This window comes from Rhinolophus sinicus, linkage group LG07, assembly GCF_036562045.2.
Source record: "Rhinolophus sinicus isolate RSC01 linkage group LG07, ASM3656204v1, whole genome shotgun sequence".
NCBI classification, from domain to species: domain Eukaryota; kingdom Metazoa; phylum Chordata; class Mammalia; order Chiroptera; family Rhinolophidae; genus Rhinolophus; species Rhinolophus sinicus.
This window is the reverse complement of record NC_133757.1, coordinates 90,281,666-90,299,716: the sequence shown is the minus strand read 5'-3', so window position 1 is coordinate 90,299,716 and position 18,051 is coordinate 90,281,666. Positions and strand designations below refer to the sequence as shown.

The 18,051-nt window shown below is 54.0% G+C and overlaps 1 protein-coding gene across 6 annotated transcripts in view; it reads right to left on the bottom strand.

Moving 5' to 3' along the window:
- Positions 1-8,347: 8,347 nt before the first annotated feature.
- LZTS1 (leucine zipper tumor suppressor 1) overlaps positions 8,348-18,051 on the bottom strand; it is a 48,186-nt gene continuing 38,482 nt past the window's right edge. For all 6 annotated transcript variants that reach the window (XM_074338277.1, XM_019744663.2, XM_074338278.1 and 3 more), the window contains exons 2-4: positions 15,137-15,613; positions 13,186-13,986; positions 8,348-12,132 (exon numbers count right to left, since the gene is read on the bottom strand). In XM_074338277.1, coding sequence (XP_074194378.1) covers positions 11,461-12,132; positions 13,186-13,986; positions 15,137-15,481 — 1,818 coding nt within the window. In that variant the 5' untranslated portion in view covers positions 15,482-15,613 and the 3' untranslated portion in view covers positions 8,348-11,460. The remainder of the gene's footprint in view (positions 12,133-13,185; positions 13,987-15,136; positions 15,614-18,051) is intronic.

The following is an 18,051-nucleotide window of genomic DNA, read 5'->3' as shown; positions in this document are numbered from 1 at the left end:
CACGTCAGCTGTACTTCAGCTTTGCCCAGGACTCTTGGTTTGGTCTTGGTACCATTCATGATGGCTTGGAGGGTGAGTTGGCGCAAGCTCAGAGACAGGCCCCCATCCATATGGCTTTGGTTTTCCTTGCAGGGTTCAGAGGTGGGGGTGGGCAAAACTATGAGAGGGAGGCCCTGGTGGGGGCCTGGACACTCCTCCAGGAGGAGACGCATTCCCCAGCGGTGGGAGGGTAGTGGCTGCCCCTCTCACTCTGCTGATACTTGCCGTCAGCTCTGAGAGCTCTGGAGCCCACAGCCACACCTCTTCCCAGAGGGCCAGAGGCAGTGGCTGGGGTATGGGGACAGGTGAGGGGGAGATAAAGGCCCAGCCCTCTCACCTGCTCTGCATGACGATCAGCTGAGCCCTCATGGTGAGGTCCTCCCTCTACGCAGTCCCCATGGCTTCTCGCTGGCTTCCTGTCCCTGAGGTGATGCCAGGGCAGGTTCTCCCGAGTATGGCTGCATGCGTCTGTGCTAGAGCCAGCCTCCTGGGGAAACTTACCAGTAGTGTCTGAGGCACTTTCTGGAGGTTGACCTGTTCCCTGGTGAGGGGTAGGGATGCAATGGTGCACTGCCCTTTCCCACATGGAAGCACCCTCCAGCCCCTTCCCACCCACACCCATGTATACATTCACCCATACCACCACACACACTCACATCCACACACCTCACAAGTCCTGATTTTCAACATCAACTTAAAAACATCTGGAAATTAGAGAAAAGGAGCACTGTCTTTTTTGCTGGTTTTCCCAGTGTGTGTGTGTGTGTGTGTGTGTGTGTGTGTGTACAAGAAAAGTAAAGTAGCTTGATAGGCTTTTGTCATTTCTGATGTAGTTGTGCCCTTTGGGAATCCATAATCCATAGGAAAATACTGTACTAAACCAAGATATTTAAAGATGGCGGTGTGAAATTGAGCCTGAGAATGTGTTGTGTTTCTCTGGCTCAGGAAGCAGGAGCGAGGTGGCAACTGCCTGGGAAAACAGGGCCTGGTCTGGGAAACCTTTGGTTTTTCCACAGCGGTGCCTTTCTGTGATGCCAGCTCTGGCTTGGAGCTCCAGTGGGCATTGCCGTAGCCCCTCCTGCTTTCTAAGTATAGGCTTTGAGGCCCAGCCAAATGGGAGCTGGAGCCAGAATTTCCCTGGAAAGCACTTGCTTTCACAGGGGCCTGGCCGGGAAAGCTGGCCAGGAGGCTGGTGGGGCTGTAGGGCGGTCAGAGGTGCTCAGCCGCATCCACGATTCTCCTTTCCTGGGTGGGCCTGGTTCCCTAGGCTCCCTATCTATACAGGATGGGCCTGGATGGATGGTCCTGAGGCCTGAGTGGGCGGTCCTCTCTGTCCAGTCTGATGGTGACTAAAGCTGGAGCCAGAACAAGCCAAACTCCGAGCTGCTCAGACTGGCGTTTTCAGCAGCTGGAGGACAGGTGGCCCTGGAGAACTTGAGCCACTCTGATGGACAGTGGAGGAGAAAAACAAGGTGACTTTGGACTAACTGACATGCATTTACTCACTGCTGCTCCCTTGCTTTGTCCATGCCTGGAGCCCAGAAATCTCATGGGACCCCATTTTTCAGTAGTTTGGGAAATCCCATTCAGAATCCCATTCACTCATTTAGGGGTCATCTCTCCCAGGTAGTCATACTTCTGAAACCTCAGCCCAAAGAATGCATTTCTAATGGTGGAATTTCAGGACTCTGTGAAGGAAAGGGCCTGCACTGAGGGGAGGGTGGGCCTCTCTCCTGCTGTGGGCAGGTGGGGAAGAGGAGAGCAAACACAACCTTTTATGGCTTGTCAGGGACTGTGGCTCCTGGGCTGTAATAAGGGTGGAAGGAAGAGGCAGCCTAGTGTCAGTGTTATGCCCACCCCTGGGGGCCTATACTCCCTGAACCACAGCTCCTTTCCTTGTAAAATGCAGGGCCCTGGGAGTGGTAGGTTCAAGGGCAGGATTGGGAAGCCATCCAGCCCCAGCCCAGGACACGTTAACCTCTCTCTGGGCAGCAGCGCTGCCCACCTGGCCTGCTCTGCTGTGCCGATGTCCCCTTGCTGGGAAGAACCAATCCAGCAAAGGGAGCCCTGGCCTTGAACCCACAGGCGGCACGCCCATGGCATCACCGGGCCCTGAGGCCCAAGAGGGTGCCACCGTGATGGATCAGGCAGGCACATCATCCTGTCACTTTCGGTGTGAGCAATTTCATTTGCCTACCTGTCACTGATGACAAATGCTGTCTCCAGCTACTTACCACTCAATTAGCCCTAATTGAGGCAATGGGGGCGGGGGAGCAGCAGGGAGAATGCAGGGGGAAATCTGTGCCTCTGTGCACATGTGCGTGCATGTGCCTGAGAGTGTGCCTGTGTGCACATGAGTGTGTGTGCCCTCGGGCTGGCTCTATGAGGCAGGGGTGGGGGATGGACCACGAGCAGGAAAGGCTGAACTTGGGGAGATGAACAGGATGATAACTGCTCCCTCTGGCATAGGTTTTGGTCAGTGTCATAGGCTGGCTCAGGCCCAGGCCTGCTCCACCACACCCCTTAGCAAAGTTCTCTTTGTTCCTTTCTTCCCCCAGCTGCGCCCTCTCCCCCTGGGGCTTTCCCCACAAGCCCACCTTCTGGAGTTGAGAGCTGGGGAGAAGAAGCTGGTGGGGGAAGGGAAGACAGATGACCAGAACAAAGTCAGCTGTTCCCCAAGGGCTGGAGCTTTGTTGGGGCTGCTGGAGCCTGGGGAACCATGATAGTTCATCACTGCTTGAAGTAGTGACTTACGAAGTCTGACAATTAAGTTCGTGAACTTGTTGCAACGGTGTTGCTAACCTTTTTTGATATCAGAGGGATTATTCATTATGAATTTGGACCAATTGGACAAACAGTTAACCAAGTTTACTATTTGGAAGTGCTGAAAAGGCTGCATGAAAAAGTTAGACAACCTGAACTTTTTGCCAACAATTCATGGCTCTTGCATCCTGACAATGCACCAGCTCACACGGCACTGTCTGTGAGGGAGTTTTTAGTCAGTAAACAAATAACTGTATTGGAACACCCTCCCTACTCACCTGATCTGGCCCCCAGTGACTTCTTTCTTTACCCGAAGATGAAGAAAATATTGAAAGGAAGACATTTTGATGACATTCAGGACATCAAGGGTAATATGACGACAGCTCTGATGGCCATTCCAGAAAAAGAGTTTGAAAACTGCTTTGAAGGGTGGACTAGGCGCTGGTGTCGGTGTATAGCTTCCCAAGGGAGAACTTTGAAGGTGACCGTAGGGATACTCAGCAATGAGGTATGCAGCACTTTTTCTAGGATGAGTTCGCGAACTGAATTGTCAGATCTTGTGTTAACAAATAATAACACTGGTAATGATAAATTATGATAGTGATGGAGGAACATTTTCCTGTGAGTCCCCAAGGGACATGCTAACTATCCTGTATCAATAGTAATAATACTAATTAACAATGCTTTAGCTTACTTTAATTAAAAATTATTAATTTGTCAAAATAACTCTGAAGCACAGGGGGGTTAAGTAACTTATTCAACCTCACACAGCACAGTAGCAGTGGAACCTGGAGGCAAGTGCAGCCAGCTCTGATTCCACAGATTGAGCCCTTGACCCCTGGCCACACTGCTTCCCATCGAGCCACCAAGGGCTGGGACTCAGGGTGGGACACAGGACTGGCAGAGCAGCAGTGTGGGGTTTTCTCATGAAGATCATGACTGACACGAGGAATGTCTCGACATTTATTGAGCTCATGTTGATGACAGATGTGATGTTTTAGGGAATATGCTTTGATCTGTGGTCAGACTCAGGTTTTCAAGGTAGGTGTTGGAACTATAAAGTGGAGGGACTTGAAGCCAGCTGAGAGCATCAAATTTTATTCTGAGGTCAGTGGGGAGCCCCCAAAGGGTTTGAGCAAAGAAGAGCATGGTGGAAGCAGCACTGGAGATAAACCTGACTGTTGTGTGGCGATGGGTTTAATGGACCAGACTGAGGCAAAGACACCAGCAGAGTTATCAGAGTCATCAAGGTGACGACTGGGTCTGTCATTCACTAGCTGTGTGACCTTGAGGAAGTCCTCTCTCCTCTCTGGTCTCTTTAGCACATCTGTCAAACTGAGGTGGGTGGAATTAGAAGATGTCTTGGGTGCTGATCAACAAGACAAATAGTAACAAGTGTTGGAGAGGCTGTGGAGAAAAAGGAACCCTCATACACTGTTGGTGGGAATGCAGACTGGTACAGCCATTATGGAAGGCAGTGTGGGGGTTCCTCAAAAAATTACGAATAGAATTACCATATGACCCAGCAATCCCTCTCCTGGGTATCTACCCAAAAAATCTGAAAACATTTATAGATAAAGACACGTGTGCTCCAATGTTCATTGCAGCTTTGTTTACAGTGGCCAAGACATGGAAACAACCAAAGTGTCCTTCGATAGATGAATGGATAAAGAAGTTGTGGTATATATACACAATGGAATACTATTCGGCAGTAAGAAAAGATGATATAGGAACATTTGTGACAACATGGACAGAACTTGAGATTATTATGCTGTGCGAAATAAGTCAGATAGAAAAAGTCGAGAACCATATGATTTCACCAATATGTGGTATATAAAACTGAAAAGAACAAAAGAGCAAGACAAAGAAATGAAGAAACAGAAACTCATAGACACAGACAATAGTTTAGTGGTTGCCAGAGGGTAAGGGGGGCGGGGGTTGGGGGTGGGAGATGAGGGTAAGGGGGATCAAATATATGGTGATGGAAGGAGAACTGACTCTGGGTGGTGAACACACAATGTGATATATAGATGATGTATTACAGAATTGTACACCTGAAATCTATGTAATTTTACTAACAATTGTCACCCCAATAAACTTGAATTAAAAAAAAAATGTCTTGGGCATTCTGAGACTTTTCTGACTACTTCAGTAGGGCCAGTGGATATAGGAAGAGGATGGAGGGCAGGGTTTTAAAAAGTGGAGTCTACAGGATTGAGGGTCTGATTGGAGAGAGAGGGTGAAGACAGGGGGCCAATGACAGCTCCAAACCCTCGCAAGGCAAGACTGGTGGAATAGAGCGATCCTGGGGGAGTGGTCTGGACTACACAGTAGGCTGAATAAACCTCTGCTGGGGCCCTGGTGAAGCAGGCCCCTCCCACCCAAACAGACAGACGTTACAAAAAAATGTATGTACAGATGGAGAAATTCACTGAAGCTGAAGCTCTCTCAATCAAGTCACATGGAAAGATGCTATTTTAACTAAAGCATCCATATACGGATTGTGCCCTTTCACAAAATGGTGTTTTACAGTTCCACACGTGGAAGAGTGATGTTGAGTGCTTCACGCTTGTCAATGGTCTTCGCTGGCAGCGATGGGCAGAGTTGTCTGTGGGACAGGAAGGTGAGGTTACAGGCTGTTCAGGGCTGTAGGAGCCGTTCAGGGGCAGTAACAAGAGAAGCTGAGGTTAGAGGACAGCTGTGAGTCATCCGTTAGGAAGCTGTCTGCTGAGGCCCCAGGGAAGGTGAGATTTCCAAGAGAACTTGGGGGGTGGGGAAGGGGAGGTCCAAGTTAGGAAAAAACAGTGACTGGCACCGTCTCCCAACATGTTGAAGTAAAGGAACATTTTGGTTCTCCAGCCTTCCTTTCCCTGTTCCAATCGTTCCACCCCACACACCCTTCCCTAGGCACAGCAGCTGCTGTCAACCTGTGAATTTCCTTCCTAGCACTCATCAGAATGGAAAGTAATCCACTTTAGTTGTTACTTTCCACAGTGTAAGGTCCTCAAAGAGAAAGGACCTCTGTCGTTTTTGTTCACCTCTGTATCTCTGGTGTCCAGAACAGAGCTTGGCGTCAAGTCGCAGCTCAGTAAATATTTGCTGAATGGATCCACGTGTACACACATGAGTGAATGAGATAGTGATGTTTGATGCTTCCCTTTGTGATGCCTGCACTGGGGAGAAATTTGGGGATAACATGACGTTCCTCACATAACTCAGGAAGCACCTGCTGCAGATGCTGCTTGCTGACCCTCGCCTGCTGCCTCCCTCTTCCCAGCAGAACAGTCTGTATTACGGCCCATGAGGATACCCTGAGACGGCTCTGTGCTGACTGTGCTGACCATGCTAGCCCCCGTGTGGGGACAGAGCCAGGAGTGCAGTTTCCAGGTTCTCAGCCTCACGTGGAAATGTGCTGGCTCAGGTAGTAAATGGCCATTAACTGTGATCGGCTGGCCATCAGCTGTGGCTAGTTGGCCGTCAGCTGTAACCAGTGAGCCATTGGCCACTAACATAAGTGCCGTGGCTATGCTAGCAGCGAATGGGGGCCAGCAAGAAAATGGTGGCTGAGCTATCAAGGCCGGATTGCAGCTAGCAAGTGAGGTTGGTTGGCAGAACGGCAGAGTGCGGGTTGCAGATTGTGTGGCTCCTGCTTCCTGTGTCTCCAACCCAGCCGCCAGCGAGACCATAGTGGTATGACTCCCCTGCCTATGGCTCCATGGGTGTTCCTTTTTGGCCTCACCGTGTCCTGCGTTCTTATGTGGGGAGTGGGAGCTGAGACCTCACATGACACCCTGCCTCCACCTCTCTCTCTCTCTCTCTCTCTCTCTCTCTCTCTCACTCATTTCCCTTTTGTTCTTGTTTTTTCCCTAAAATAATAAGCAGGTTTGGGGCTCAAGGAAGGCTTGCGTTCCCGACAGCATTCCAGAGGAAGTAGGGTGGGGAAAGCCTTCATTCCCCACTTTGCTGCCCCTCTTGCAGCTGAACAGTCATTTCCACGGCCTGTTCCTTTCCAGGGGCATTGCTTCCCTACTATTCCTAGACTTTGGGATGGAGAGGGGCTGTTGGAGTGGAATGTAAGGGGGTTGCCACAGGGTGTTTGGGTTATCTATTTCTAAGCCACATAATAAATCACCCTGAATTTAGGGCTTAAAGACACTGCCATTTAATGGGTGCCTGGTTCTGAGGTCAGGATTCTAGAAGGGGAGAAAGCAGGGAGGAAATCTCTTCCATGGGGGTTGGCTGGATCCTGGTCACTTGCTCAGCTGCATTCAGCAGGAGCCTAGCTGGGACAACAAAATCCCTCTTGCTCCCGGGGTCTCTCTAGCAGACTAGGGGGTGCTTTGTACAAAGCAGCTCAAGTATAAAAGTGGAAGCTGCCCAACCTCCTAAGCTTAGGCTGGAACTGGCAGAGGAATGTCACTTCTGCTGACTTTGGTTAAAGTAAGCCCAGGGCCTGCCGGAACTCAAGGGGAGGGGCCACGCAGGGGTGTATGGGTGGGAGGCAATATTTCAGGGGACAACAGTCTAGCCGCCTTGGGCCAGGTCTAGGAGGAAGAATGGAAAGGGTTACCTAAAGCCCAACATGACCCCTTTGCCCCAAGGCTAGGCCTTGGAATTCGACAGATGTGGGAACTAGTCCTGGCTTAGTCACTTCTCAGCTGCCTCATCAGCCTTGGGCTTTGGAGGCTCCCAGCAGCCGGACCTTCCTTCCCCTCCAGCCTCTGTGGCTGCCCCTGGTGCCCCTGTGGGCAGGCGGGGGCCCTCCCTGGTGGGAATGCCTGTCCTGCGATGTGTCCTGTCTGTCCCTTCCTCCTCATTCCTCTCATGTCCCACCCTTGTTCCCAAGGCCCCTCCTACCTGCCACCTTGCTTGGATACCCAGAGATATTGTCATCTACCCCTCGTGTTCCATTGGCTACCTCATGCTCTTAATTCCCTTTTTCCATGTCCCTTCTGTCACCTGCCACCTGAGTAGAAGCCCTTTGAGCCTAGAATCTGAGCCTGGGGCCATAGGGAACACTTGTCAAGGTGAATAAGGCACGCTGGCCGTGAGCCGGCGGGACAGATGGTCACTGTGGTGACTGCACCTTCCCTGCTGGGAGGCCCTGGGTTGTGGCAGCAATAGCCACTCTGGTCTCCTGCCAAAGAGGCCATGTGCAGTTGGACGGCGGGTTGGCTGGGGAGGTGAGCAGCTGGAGGAATGAGGCAGGCGAGGCCTCGGGTTGGGCTGGGGAGGGTTCTCTTTTGGAGAGGCCCCTCTGCCTTTGCAGAGGACCATGTCCCTCGGTCTCCTTTTCTCCTCCTCAGGGTCAGCCTGGGGCCCATTCCCAGATAAGACCACAGGGTTGGCGAGTGGCAGGGGCCAGCGGGGGGTCTATCAGATGCCAAAGCCTGTGCTTTCCAACCAGCCAGTGCTACCTCATCATGGCCGTCCCTACCTCCTTCCCTGGTGCGACGGATGTCACCTTTCTTGTTCCAAATGGAGAAACCCCAAGGGGCTGCCGCGCCACAGCCAGGGGAAGGAGGGTAGGTGGGGAGTCACTAGGGAGGGCATGAGACATGGCATTCTTTATTCATAAATAAAAACATAAAATTACCAGTAATAGTTTACATGGCCAACACATGGCATCGAAAATAAAATAAAATGAAGCTGTCAAAAGCAAAGCGAACCAAACAACAAGAAAAAACCAAGAGAGAAACAACTGTGTACATATTCTTCCAAATGCCAGTCCGTCCAAAGGCAGCTACGGCGGGGGGTTCCGGCTCTGCCTGCAGATGCAGTGAACAGACCACCGTGGACGGACGTGAGGGGAGTGCCCACCTGCACAGGGCACATGGCTCCTGCTCAGAACTCAGGCTCCACAGCAACACCCTCTCCCAAAGCTGCTGCTCCAATAGCCCAGCCTGGCTTACCCCTGGGCAGTCCTCTCACCCAAGAGCAGTCCCGGCTGGGCTGGGACAAGAGCAGGGTAGGGGCAGAGGCTCAAGGGGATGCTTCTCAGGGAGAGATGGCCCCCAGCCCCCCTGAGCTCAGTGCCCACATCGGCTGAGTGTGCCCAGCAGGAGTCACCTGAACTACACGGAGGCCAGAGGAGACACCCACAGTGGACGCGCTGTGAGAGTCTGGTCATCCCAAGTCCCAGAGGCAGAATCTCCTCCTTGGTGACGTGCTGCTGGATACTGCTCTCTCTTTGCAGACGGCAGGAGCATTTGCAGGCCTGGTTTCCTTTAGGGAGCGGAGGAGGTGGGTCTGCCTGAGCGAGGAAACGTGCCAGCAGGAATGTTCAGAGGGAAGGACACCGAGCTCACGCTGGCCGGGGGCCAGGCCGCCTGCTCCGAGGCAGTGTTGGCGGAACTCCCCAGTCCCTGCTCGGCCTCTGCTGTTCAGTGCCTCCTTCTGGAGAGGCTGGGTCTGGCATGGTCCAGGAGGAGTAAGGACATTTTTTTCACGGGGAAAGGAAGAAAAACCACATGGTGGCAACGTCCCTATGTTACAGGACACAGATGCGCTCTGGTGCCACTGTGGGCTATCCTGGAGCCTGGGGCTGGTGGCAGCCCAGGGAGGGCATCCAGGGGTGGGCCGGCAGCAGGCATGTGGGTGCAGGGCCTGGTCATGCCATGGTTAGCACCCACCTCCTGGCCTTAGCACCCACCTCTCCTGAGGTGAGGGGCTGCTCTTTGAGAGGGGTGTCGAGGGGTGTCTACAGCCGGGAGTGGGGGCAACAGCCCCTTTCTCTGTACCATGGGGAGTCTCACAGGAAGGACTCAAACAAGGCACAGACTGGTGGGGATGGGGGCCTGAGGGCCATGGCGCACAGAAAGGGACAGCTTTGACTTAAGGGTCTGTACTGTGCCCAGGAGATGGCACTGCCCTCCAGGGACGATGGGTCTCGGCCTATGGATTCCAAGTTTAAATCTAGCCTATGACTAAGAGTCATGGCTTCAAATTCCAGAAATGCTCCTCTGTCCTGTGAAGGCAGCAGGAAAGGCATGGCTTAACCCTGGGGACCGGAAGGCAGAGCCAACTACAGGGAGGTGGCCCTGCCCTCAGCTGAGACTCAGGGAAGGAACATGGTGGGCCCTGGAGGGAGTAGGAGCCGCTCCACTCCCACCCTGGGTCTGCAGCTTAAGGTCAAAGGTCAGAGGTCGGGGAGGCAGCCAGGGGCTGGGAAGTACCCAGACTTATCCCCTTTGTCCTCCCAGCAGGCAGGCGCAAGGCGCAGGAGCCCAGCAAGAGCTGGCTGTCCTAAGAACAGCAGCTGTAGTTTGAGTCAAAAATAGAACATGGAACAGCCTGGCTGCCTGCTAGATCTGGCTTGCTTCTGAAAAGACAGAAAGAAAAAAAAAAAAAAAAGAAGAAAAATTTCCTGAAACAAGCAACTGAGACAGTCTACCTTTTCTGTCCTCCCCCAGCTCTCCACATCTTCAGAAGAGAAACCCCAGCCTCCCCAGGCAAGGGCCCAGCCCCCAGCAGCTGCAGCTTCTGGCTTCTGGACAGTCAGAGCTCTTGTGGGGCCTGGGGGGAGGGAGGCCAGCCGGTGGCCCTGGGGCTGTTCATAAGGCTGTGTCTATACCTCTCACTCTCCCTGCCTGGGGCTCTGGGGACCCCTCCTGACCCAGAAGGACTGTTGTCTGCACTCAGCACTGGAGATGTGAGGGGAGAGGTTGCCACTGCCCAGATCCTCCTGCACCATCTTAGTGGATAGACATGATTTTAGATCCAGCAAAGACTTGATTCTTGGGAAGAAAACAAGTTCAGAGTAGCCTCTGGCCAACGTGAGCCAGGTGGGGAAGCTCTGTCTCCCCCCTCCCCCCCACCGCACTGCAAACTATTTGGAGGCTCTCCCTGGGACCACTGGAAAGCCGCACCCAACCCTGTGTCATGGTACCTTCAATCTTCCCTTCCCAGCACCCACCCAGGCCCTCAGTATCTATGGCTTTAAGAAGTGTGGTCAAGGTCAAAGGCCACCAGCTGCCGAAGGCTGCTCACCTCCAGTTAGGAGGCCCAGCAGGGTCTGGCCATGACTACCAAGCTTCTCTCTCTGCCCAACCTGTCCTTGCAAGGTAGATTCTCCTGGGCTGCCCCAGCTTGCCCTTCCTTTCTGTGGCTTGCCAGGGTCGGGACAGTGCTGACATTGCTAATCTAGGTTCTCCATACCCCACTCCAACCCCTACATGTCTGGAGACAGAGGAAGAGCTCAGGTTATGACCAGGTTCTAGTCACAAATGGCTTCTTTCTAGTCCCAAGGCATCCCAGTGTATCTGGGGGAGAAAGGTTATGGGAAAAGAGACAGGAAAAGAAGTGGCCACTGGTCTTCATGGCAGCCACCACCATCCCTGGGAGAGAGGATCTCTAAATATTTGTACAGAGGCCAAGGTTTAGGGAGCCCTTAACCAAACAATGGAAAACCCCTGGGCCCATCTCTTGGGAAAGCTGCAGAATGGTGAGCGCTGGACCGTGGGAATGGGGAGGAGAGGCCGTCCCTCCTCTCCCCTCCACTTCCCTGCCCTTGAGGATCCCAGGTCTGTGCCCGGGAAGCTTCTCTCTGAGAGGCTGAGTTCCTGAGCAGGGGGGAAGGAGAGGGGAGCCCTCCTGGACAGGCTCAGCACCCCTGCCTCCTAATGCCAGGTCCCAGCTGTCCCTCTCCCAGGAGGCCCCTCAGATCTCTGTGGCTATGATGTCCTCATAGGGGATGTCAGCCCCTTCAAGGTCAATCTCCAAAGGTTCCCCTGCACCCTCCCCGTGGGCCAGCTGCTGCAGGGCCTTCTCCAGGCGCTGGTTCCGCTGGTACATGGCTAGGTAGCTCTGCTGTAGCTGCTTCTGGTACTGGATCACCTTCTCCTTCTCCTCCTTCCACACCAGCCGCTCGTGCTGGAAGCCTGAGGACATCTGGTCATGGCCTTGCCGCTCCTCCCTCAGCTCGGCCCGCAGCCGTTCCAACTCCCGCTGCAGGGAGGGGATGTCCTCGGAGAAGGCGGGCCCGGGCCCCGTCCCCCGCCCTCCCCCCCGGGACGCGCTGTCCCACTGCAGGGCAGCCCGGGCCCGCAGCTCCAGCAGCTCCTGCTCCAGCAGGTTCACCTTCTCTCGCAGGAGCTCTGACTCGTTCTTCTTGCGCTGTAGCTCATTCTCACAGACCTCCAGCTCCAGGCCCTTGGTGCGCAGAGCGCTCTCCAAATCCTGTGTCTTCAGCTCCATGCCCTCCAGCTTGCACCGTGTGTCCTTCAGCTGGGCCTTCAGACTGAGGATTTCGCTGGCCTTGGCATTGACTTCCATCTGGGACTCCTTCAGCTGCTGCTTCAGGAGAGAGATCTCACCTGATTTCTGGCACACCTGCCGAGAGTCAGGGTCGGGGAGGAGAGAGAGTGGCAAGAGGTGAGAGGTCCTCGCTCAGAGCAAGTGACATCGTCACTGCCTCCCAGAATGAAGCTGTCCTGACAGGAAGCCTCCAGAGAGTTACCAGGCATGGTGACCCATGAAGGCCCAGCCCTCGTGGAGGCTCCTTTCTGTGGGCTGGGTTGGTCTGTCCACGTGCCCGTCTCACCCCTAATTCAGAGTCAAAATCTCAACCTATACCTCAGCCTGTGGCCATGTGTAAATCAGCGATCAGTGGTTTCATTTGCCCACTGCTGGCAGCTCCGTCATCCACATTTAACATCAATGGTATCGATTTCCATGTCTGCCATGTTTCTGTCACCCATGCACATGCCCCTCAAAGTGAGGTGACCTGCCCCCAAACCACCTCCCGGGCCTCCCAGGGAGGAAAGCTGCTCTCAGGCAGCAGGAAGTGGGTGCTGAGCTGGTTCTCCAGCAAGGCCAGGAGTGGAGACCTCACTTGTGCCTGACTGTATGTGCGTGTGCGTGCGCATGCGTGGGCCCTTTTCTTTCTCTTGTTTCCTTCTCAGACACCAACTAGAAGCCCCACCGACACTTCTATGAGGAGTAGCCCCTTCTGTCACTGAGACTTGCCACAAATGGGGTCACTCTCACCAGTGGGTGGGGGCCCTTCCCTCAAACGTAACAAATCCTATGCTCTCTCTTGGCTCTTGGACCAGCACGGATTCCAGTATGGCTGTGCTTCCCTGAGCCTCCTGTGAGTAGATAAAGTGAGTTGGCCCTCAGACACCCAGCTAGGCCTTCTTCTCATGGTTCCAGCCTCTCATCTCGTGGTAAGTAAACTCAATTCTGGGGGCCACCAGGCACTGAGACAGGGCGAGAGAGGGAGGCACAGGGTAAGTGCATCCCTGACATGGTGACATGGGAGCCCCTTCTTTGGCTTATAAAGCTGGCCCTTTACCCCAGCGTGCTGAGGCAGTGGCCAGAACTGGGAGGCGGGGAGGGGCCCTGGCACCCCACACCAACCACCCCAAGCCCCCACGGCCTCACCTCCCACTGGGTCTCCTCTAGCGCGGGGGCAAAGCTGGTCTTCTCCTTCTCGTAGGCCCGCAGCTTGGCCTCTAGCACGTCCTGCTCCTTCATGAGGCTCTCAAGCTCCTGCCGCAGCTGCCGCTTCTCCTGCTGGAGCTGGAGCACCTGCAGGTGCAGCGCCTGCTGTGTGCGCTGGCTCTTCTGCGATGCGGGCTTCAGCTTGCTGCTGCACTTCTGCTCCGGGCCCTCCAGCTCCTCCTTGCACCGCCGCTGCCCCTCGTAGGCCTGGCTGGACGCCAGCTCCTTGTCCTCAAAGCTGCGCCGCAGCTTCTGTAGCTCGCCCTCCCTCTCCAGCAGCTTCTGCTCCAGCTCCTGGATGGCACCCTCGTCCGTGGAGATGGGCGAGCGGACGCACGAGGAGCCCCTGTCTGCCTTACTCGGGTGGGCCAGCTTGCTGCCCCCATCGGAGAAGGACAGCGCCTTCAGGCTCATCATGTTACTGTCCTGGAGGAGGATGCCCTGGGTGATGTTGTGGGCTGAACCCCCAAAACGGCTGGCCGGCCCCACGGCGGTGCCCAGCGGGTCCAGCTGGTAGCTGCTGCTGGTGCTGTGTGTGGGCAGGCTGGACATGGAGTTGCGGCCGGAGTCGGACAGCGCCCCAGAGCACAGGCCGGGCTTCAGCTCCTGCTCCTTGGGCTTGTCTGGCGGTGCGGGGTGCAGCTGGTGGCTGGCGCTCCCCGGGGAGGAGTGCAGGGTGGCTCCTGACCGCGGCAGCACGGGCTTGAAGGCGGTGGGCCTCACGGCACCCTTCTCTGGGCCCTGGGGAGGAAAAGAACAGTACTGATCCCGTTTCCGTCCCCACCCGGCCACGTGGCACCCTCCTTGGTCGCAGGCACGGAGGACCTCGCCTGGTGCTCTGAAGCAGCTCCTCTCTCAAGGAGGAGAAAGTCCTCTGTGCCTGGGGGGATGTTCTTAATGCTCATTCAGGAATTACCTGTCACCAGCTTGTCCCAGCCTCCCAAGATGACGGACAGCTCCAGCTCTGTCTCTGTGTGGTGCAGACAGGGACATTGGGCTGGGGGAGCATGGTGTCCCCGCAGAAGGCTACCCCTTGTTCACCTCCACTGCCCCCTCCAGTACGCCAGGAGCAAGGACACCACTGTGACCTCCTCAAAGGCTTGGGAGGATCCCTTGACATAACGACACCTTCTTAACACATTGTCATTTTCATTGGTGGAGCACTTTGCAGTTTATAAGCCCTTTAGTTTGAAATGCGTAAGGCTCTGTGCAAGTGGGCAGGGCCACCTCCTAATCTATCACCACCAGGGTGGGGCAGGGGGCTGACAGGAACATGGCGTTTTCAGCATCCACTGGTGGGCCCCACGCGAGCTTGAGCTGGCAGGAGGGCTGGCTTTCTGAGCACCTAGGGCTCTTTTGCCCTCACTTCTGCTAAAGACAAGGGTAAGAAACTCACGGCCCTCATCCAGCCAGATGCCTCCAGCCCCAGCTTGAGCAGCGAATGAGGAGAAGGCCCAGTGCCACGGGTTCGCTATCAGGAGAAGCTGCCAGCTCTCCAAGCGGACTCTCCATCTGCTCGTCCAGACGAGAACAGAACTCCCTCTCTTTCCCGAAAGTGATGCTTGCTGTTGGTCCTGCCTTGATAATCCAGTTACATTCCAGGGGAGCTCAGGTAGCCTTTCATTTCTCCTTTGCTCTCTGTGTAAGGGCTCCCCCAAGACGCCTGGAGTAGGGGGCTGACCAATGCTTCACTGCCCCTGACCACCCTTTGATCTCTGCAGTGTGACTGACACTTCTGCCCTCACCGCACTGCTCTGGCCTTTTGGAGATCTAAACACTTAGGTCACTGTTGCCACCCCTCCCTGACCCCGTGCTCTCTACCCCACTTTTGCTTGCTTCTGCCCTTCCAACCCACTTGCCATTACCAGAGACTCCCCCCCGCCCCACTTACCATTTCTAGCTGATTGGCGAAGGGCATGAGCTTGGGTGGGGTGGACGGGCCAAAGTCCACCCCAGCCTGGCCCACTAAGTCCGCACTGGACAGTGCAGTGTAGTCAGGGTGGTGGGAGCCCCGTGTCTTCTGGCTGACCTTGATGTAGAAGAAGTCTTCACTTTTCCCCATTTTGGAGCTGGACTTGCCATGACCTGAGTCCTGGGAGAAGCCAAATCTGAGCAGCCCGTCTGAGTACCGGTTGAGCTTCTTGAGATGGGAGGACTTGCGCAGCTTGTACTGCGAAGCCCGGCAGTGCTTGCTGTGGAAGCCGTGGCCGGAGATGAGGCTACTGACGCTGCCCATGGTGACGTGGGGCCGGGAACAGGCAGGGAAGAGCGAGGCGCTGGTGTGGCTATGGCAGCGAGAGGTAGTCCTGGCTCCCTGAGGAGACTGCGGTCATAGCAAAAGCCTCGCAGAGCCTGGAAGAGCGCAGACCTGGAAGGAGACACAGGGCAGCGGTCAGCCTGGGATGGGCCGGTCACTGTAGACCTCGGTGGTAACTCGAAGGGAGTTATTCTGACTGCTGAGCTTGGGCAGCGGAGAAATGCATACGTCTCTTAACAGAAGCTGGGTCCCGTCTCCGTTACTAGGCTCTCCATCCTGCCTTTGTGCCAAATTCAACACACAATGGCTGACGGCCTGCTTCTGGAGGGCTTTGTTCTGAGCAAGGGGATACAACAGTGATTAAGACACTTACCATCCCGGTGTCTGCGGGCTTGTGTTTAGTGTAGTGTGGACGGGCCATAAACAAACAATGTGTACTATCTCAAGTGACCGAGGTGCTACAGGGAAATGAAGCAGAGTGCATAGGATGGAATTATGGTATTCTGGGGGGTGGTTGTTTATACAGGAAGCAGAAGCGAGGCCTCTCTGTTGGGTATCATTTGAAGAGACCCCAAGAAGATGAGGGAGCAAATCATGTGGAAATCTGGGGGAGAGAGAAGCAGCTGAGAAGCAGCGGTGCGTGCAAAGCCCTGAGTCCCTGCAGTGGAGTGTGCTTGGCACATGTGAGAACAGGCAGGAGACCAGCCGTCTGGAGACTAGTTAGCAGAGGGGACGGGGAGAAGGAGAAGTCAGGGGCTAGCAGATGCCGGCCACAGAGAGTCTGGTGGCCTAGGGCTTTGGCTATTACTCTAGTAGGTTTAAGCAGAGATACCTTGATCTGAATGAGGCTGTGGAGGGTTCCTCTGGCTGCTGGGTGGAGAAGAGGTCATTGAGAGGCCTGGGTGGACACGGGGGGCCAGTTCTGTTAGGTGAGTGACGGCCACGGCTGGGCCAGGCTGGTAGCTTTGGATTCAATTTTGGATGTAATTTTAAGGTTCAGCTGACAGGATTTGCTAAAGGATCGGATGCAGGGAGCAGGAGAAAGAGAAGAGTCAAGGATGACGCCACTGTTTTTTATCCCAGCAACTGGGAATAAGTTGCCGTTCATTGAGATGCAAAGCCGGTGTGGGATGAGCTGGGGGTGGCAAAGAAGGGTTTGGTTGAAGATCTTGAGGAGTGCTGCAGGTAGGCAGTAGATGGGTGGGAGCTGTGGGAGCTGCAGATTTCCCTGGAAAGGCTGTGTGTGTAGAGAAGCCAGCTCTGAGCCTAGAAGAGGTCACTGAAGGAGCAAAGGCAGGAAGACAAGAGAAGTCTGAAGACTGGTTCGCGGGGCAGGAAAGTGAGGAGGATGCGGAAGAGAAACTGAGAAGGCTCCGACTGATGCAGGAGACCTCAGGAAACCTGGTACGGAAGTCGTCTCATAGGAGGTGACAATGCTCCTGAAGTAAGGTGATGACTGAGAACTGGGCAGTGGATTTGGCCCTTGGGAGGTTCTCGGTGGCCTTGGCAAGAGCAGTGGTGGGAAGAAAGGCCTGACTGGAGAGGGTTCAAGAGGCAATGAAGAGGGAAATAATTGTGCCCTTGAACATGAAGAGGTATGTGGTAAATGGTTTGGATTCCTGGTTATGCCACCCGCCAGCTGTGACTTGCAAAGTAAACTCTTGAATACCTTTAACCTTCAGTTTCATAAGCTAATTCTAAGACACACTTGATTTTTTAAAAAAGTAATCGGAATGCATCTTATAATAAATGCTGAAAGCAATAACAACAACCTTGCCCCTTGCCGGATAGAGGAATACCCTGGGACACCCATGTCAGCACACTTGCAGACGTAGGGAAATCTGTAAGCATAGGTGGCATGATTTTCAAAGCAAGGAAAGGCTGTGTGGTTGTCATGCGTCACGGAGGAGTATTTCTGTCAGTCAAAAGACAGCTGATCCAATTAAGGAAGAAAAAACAATTACAAGTTTAATAAAGTAGGAAATTGGAAGAAACCCTGTGCTCTTTAGTGTGCTCTAAATTACACTGTGAATCCTGAAGAGGCAAAAAAAGTCCCAGGCGGGTTATGGAGAGTTGTGTGTGTATAACGGAAGGAGCCAGAAGACTCTTCAACTCTGAATGTGAAGCCTTGGATTCAAACGTGCATTGCTATTCTGAACAATAAAGTGGTAATGTTATGAATAAATATGTCCTGCATTCCATCAGTAAAAGCATAACGCAATAAAACGTTGTTGTGTAAGTGTAATGTATGTTTTCTGATGAAATGCTTTTATTAAGTTGATGGCCTTTTAGAATCAAGGAACCACAGCCATGCCTACCCTAGGGGATAGTTACGAGGAGTGTATTAGGTACCACCATAAGTTAATGGGCCTGGGACATTCACTGAATGCCTAGTACATAGTAGGCACTCAATGGTAGGCGTTTTCATTTGTATCTATTATTACAGTATTACCATGGTTCCCGCCAGCATTCGTCACCCTATGTCATCTCCAATGCCCGACCTCATTTTCCAGAATGAGTTCTTGACCTTCCAAATGTAACTTTCCTGC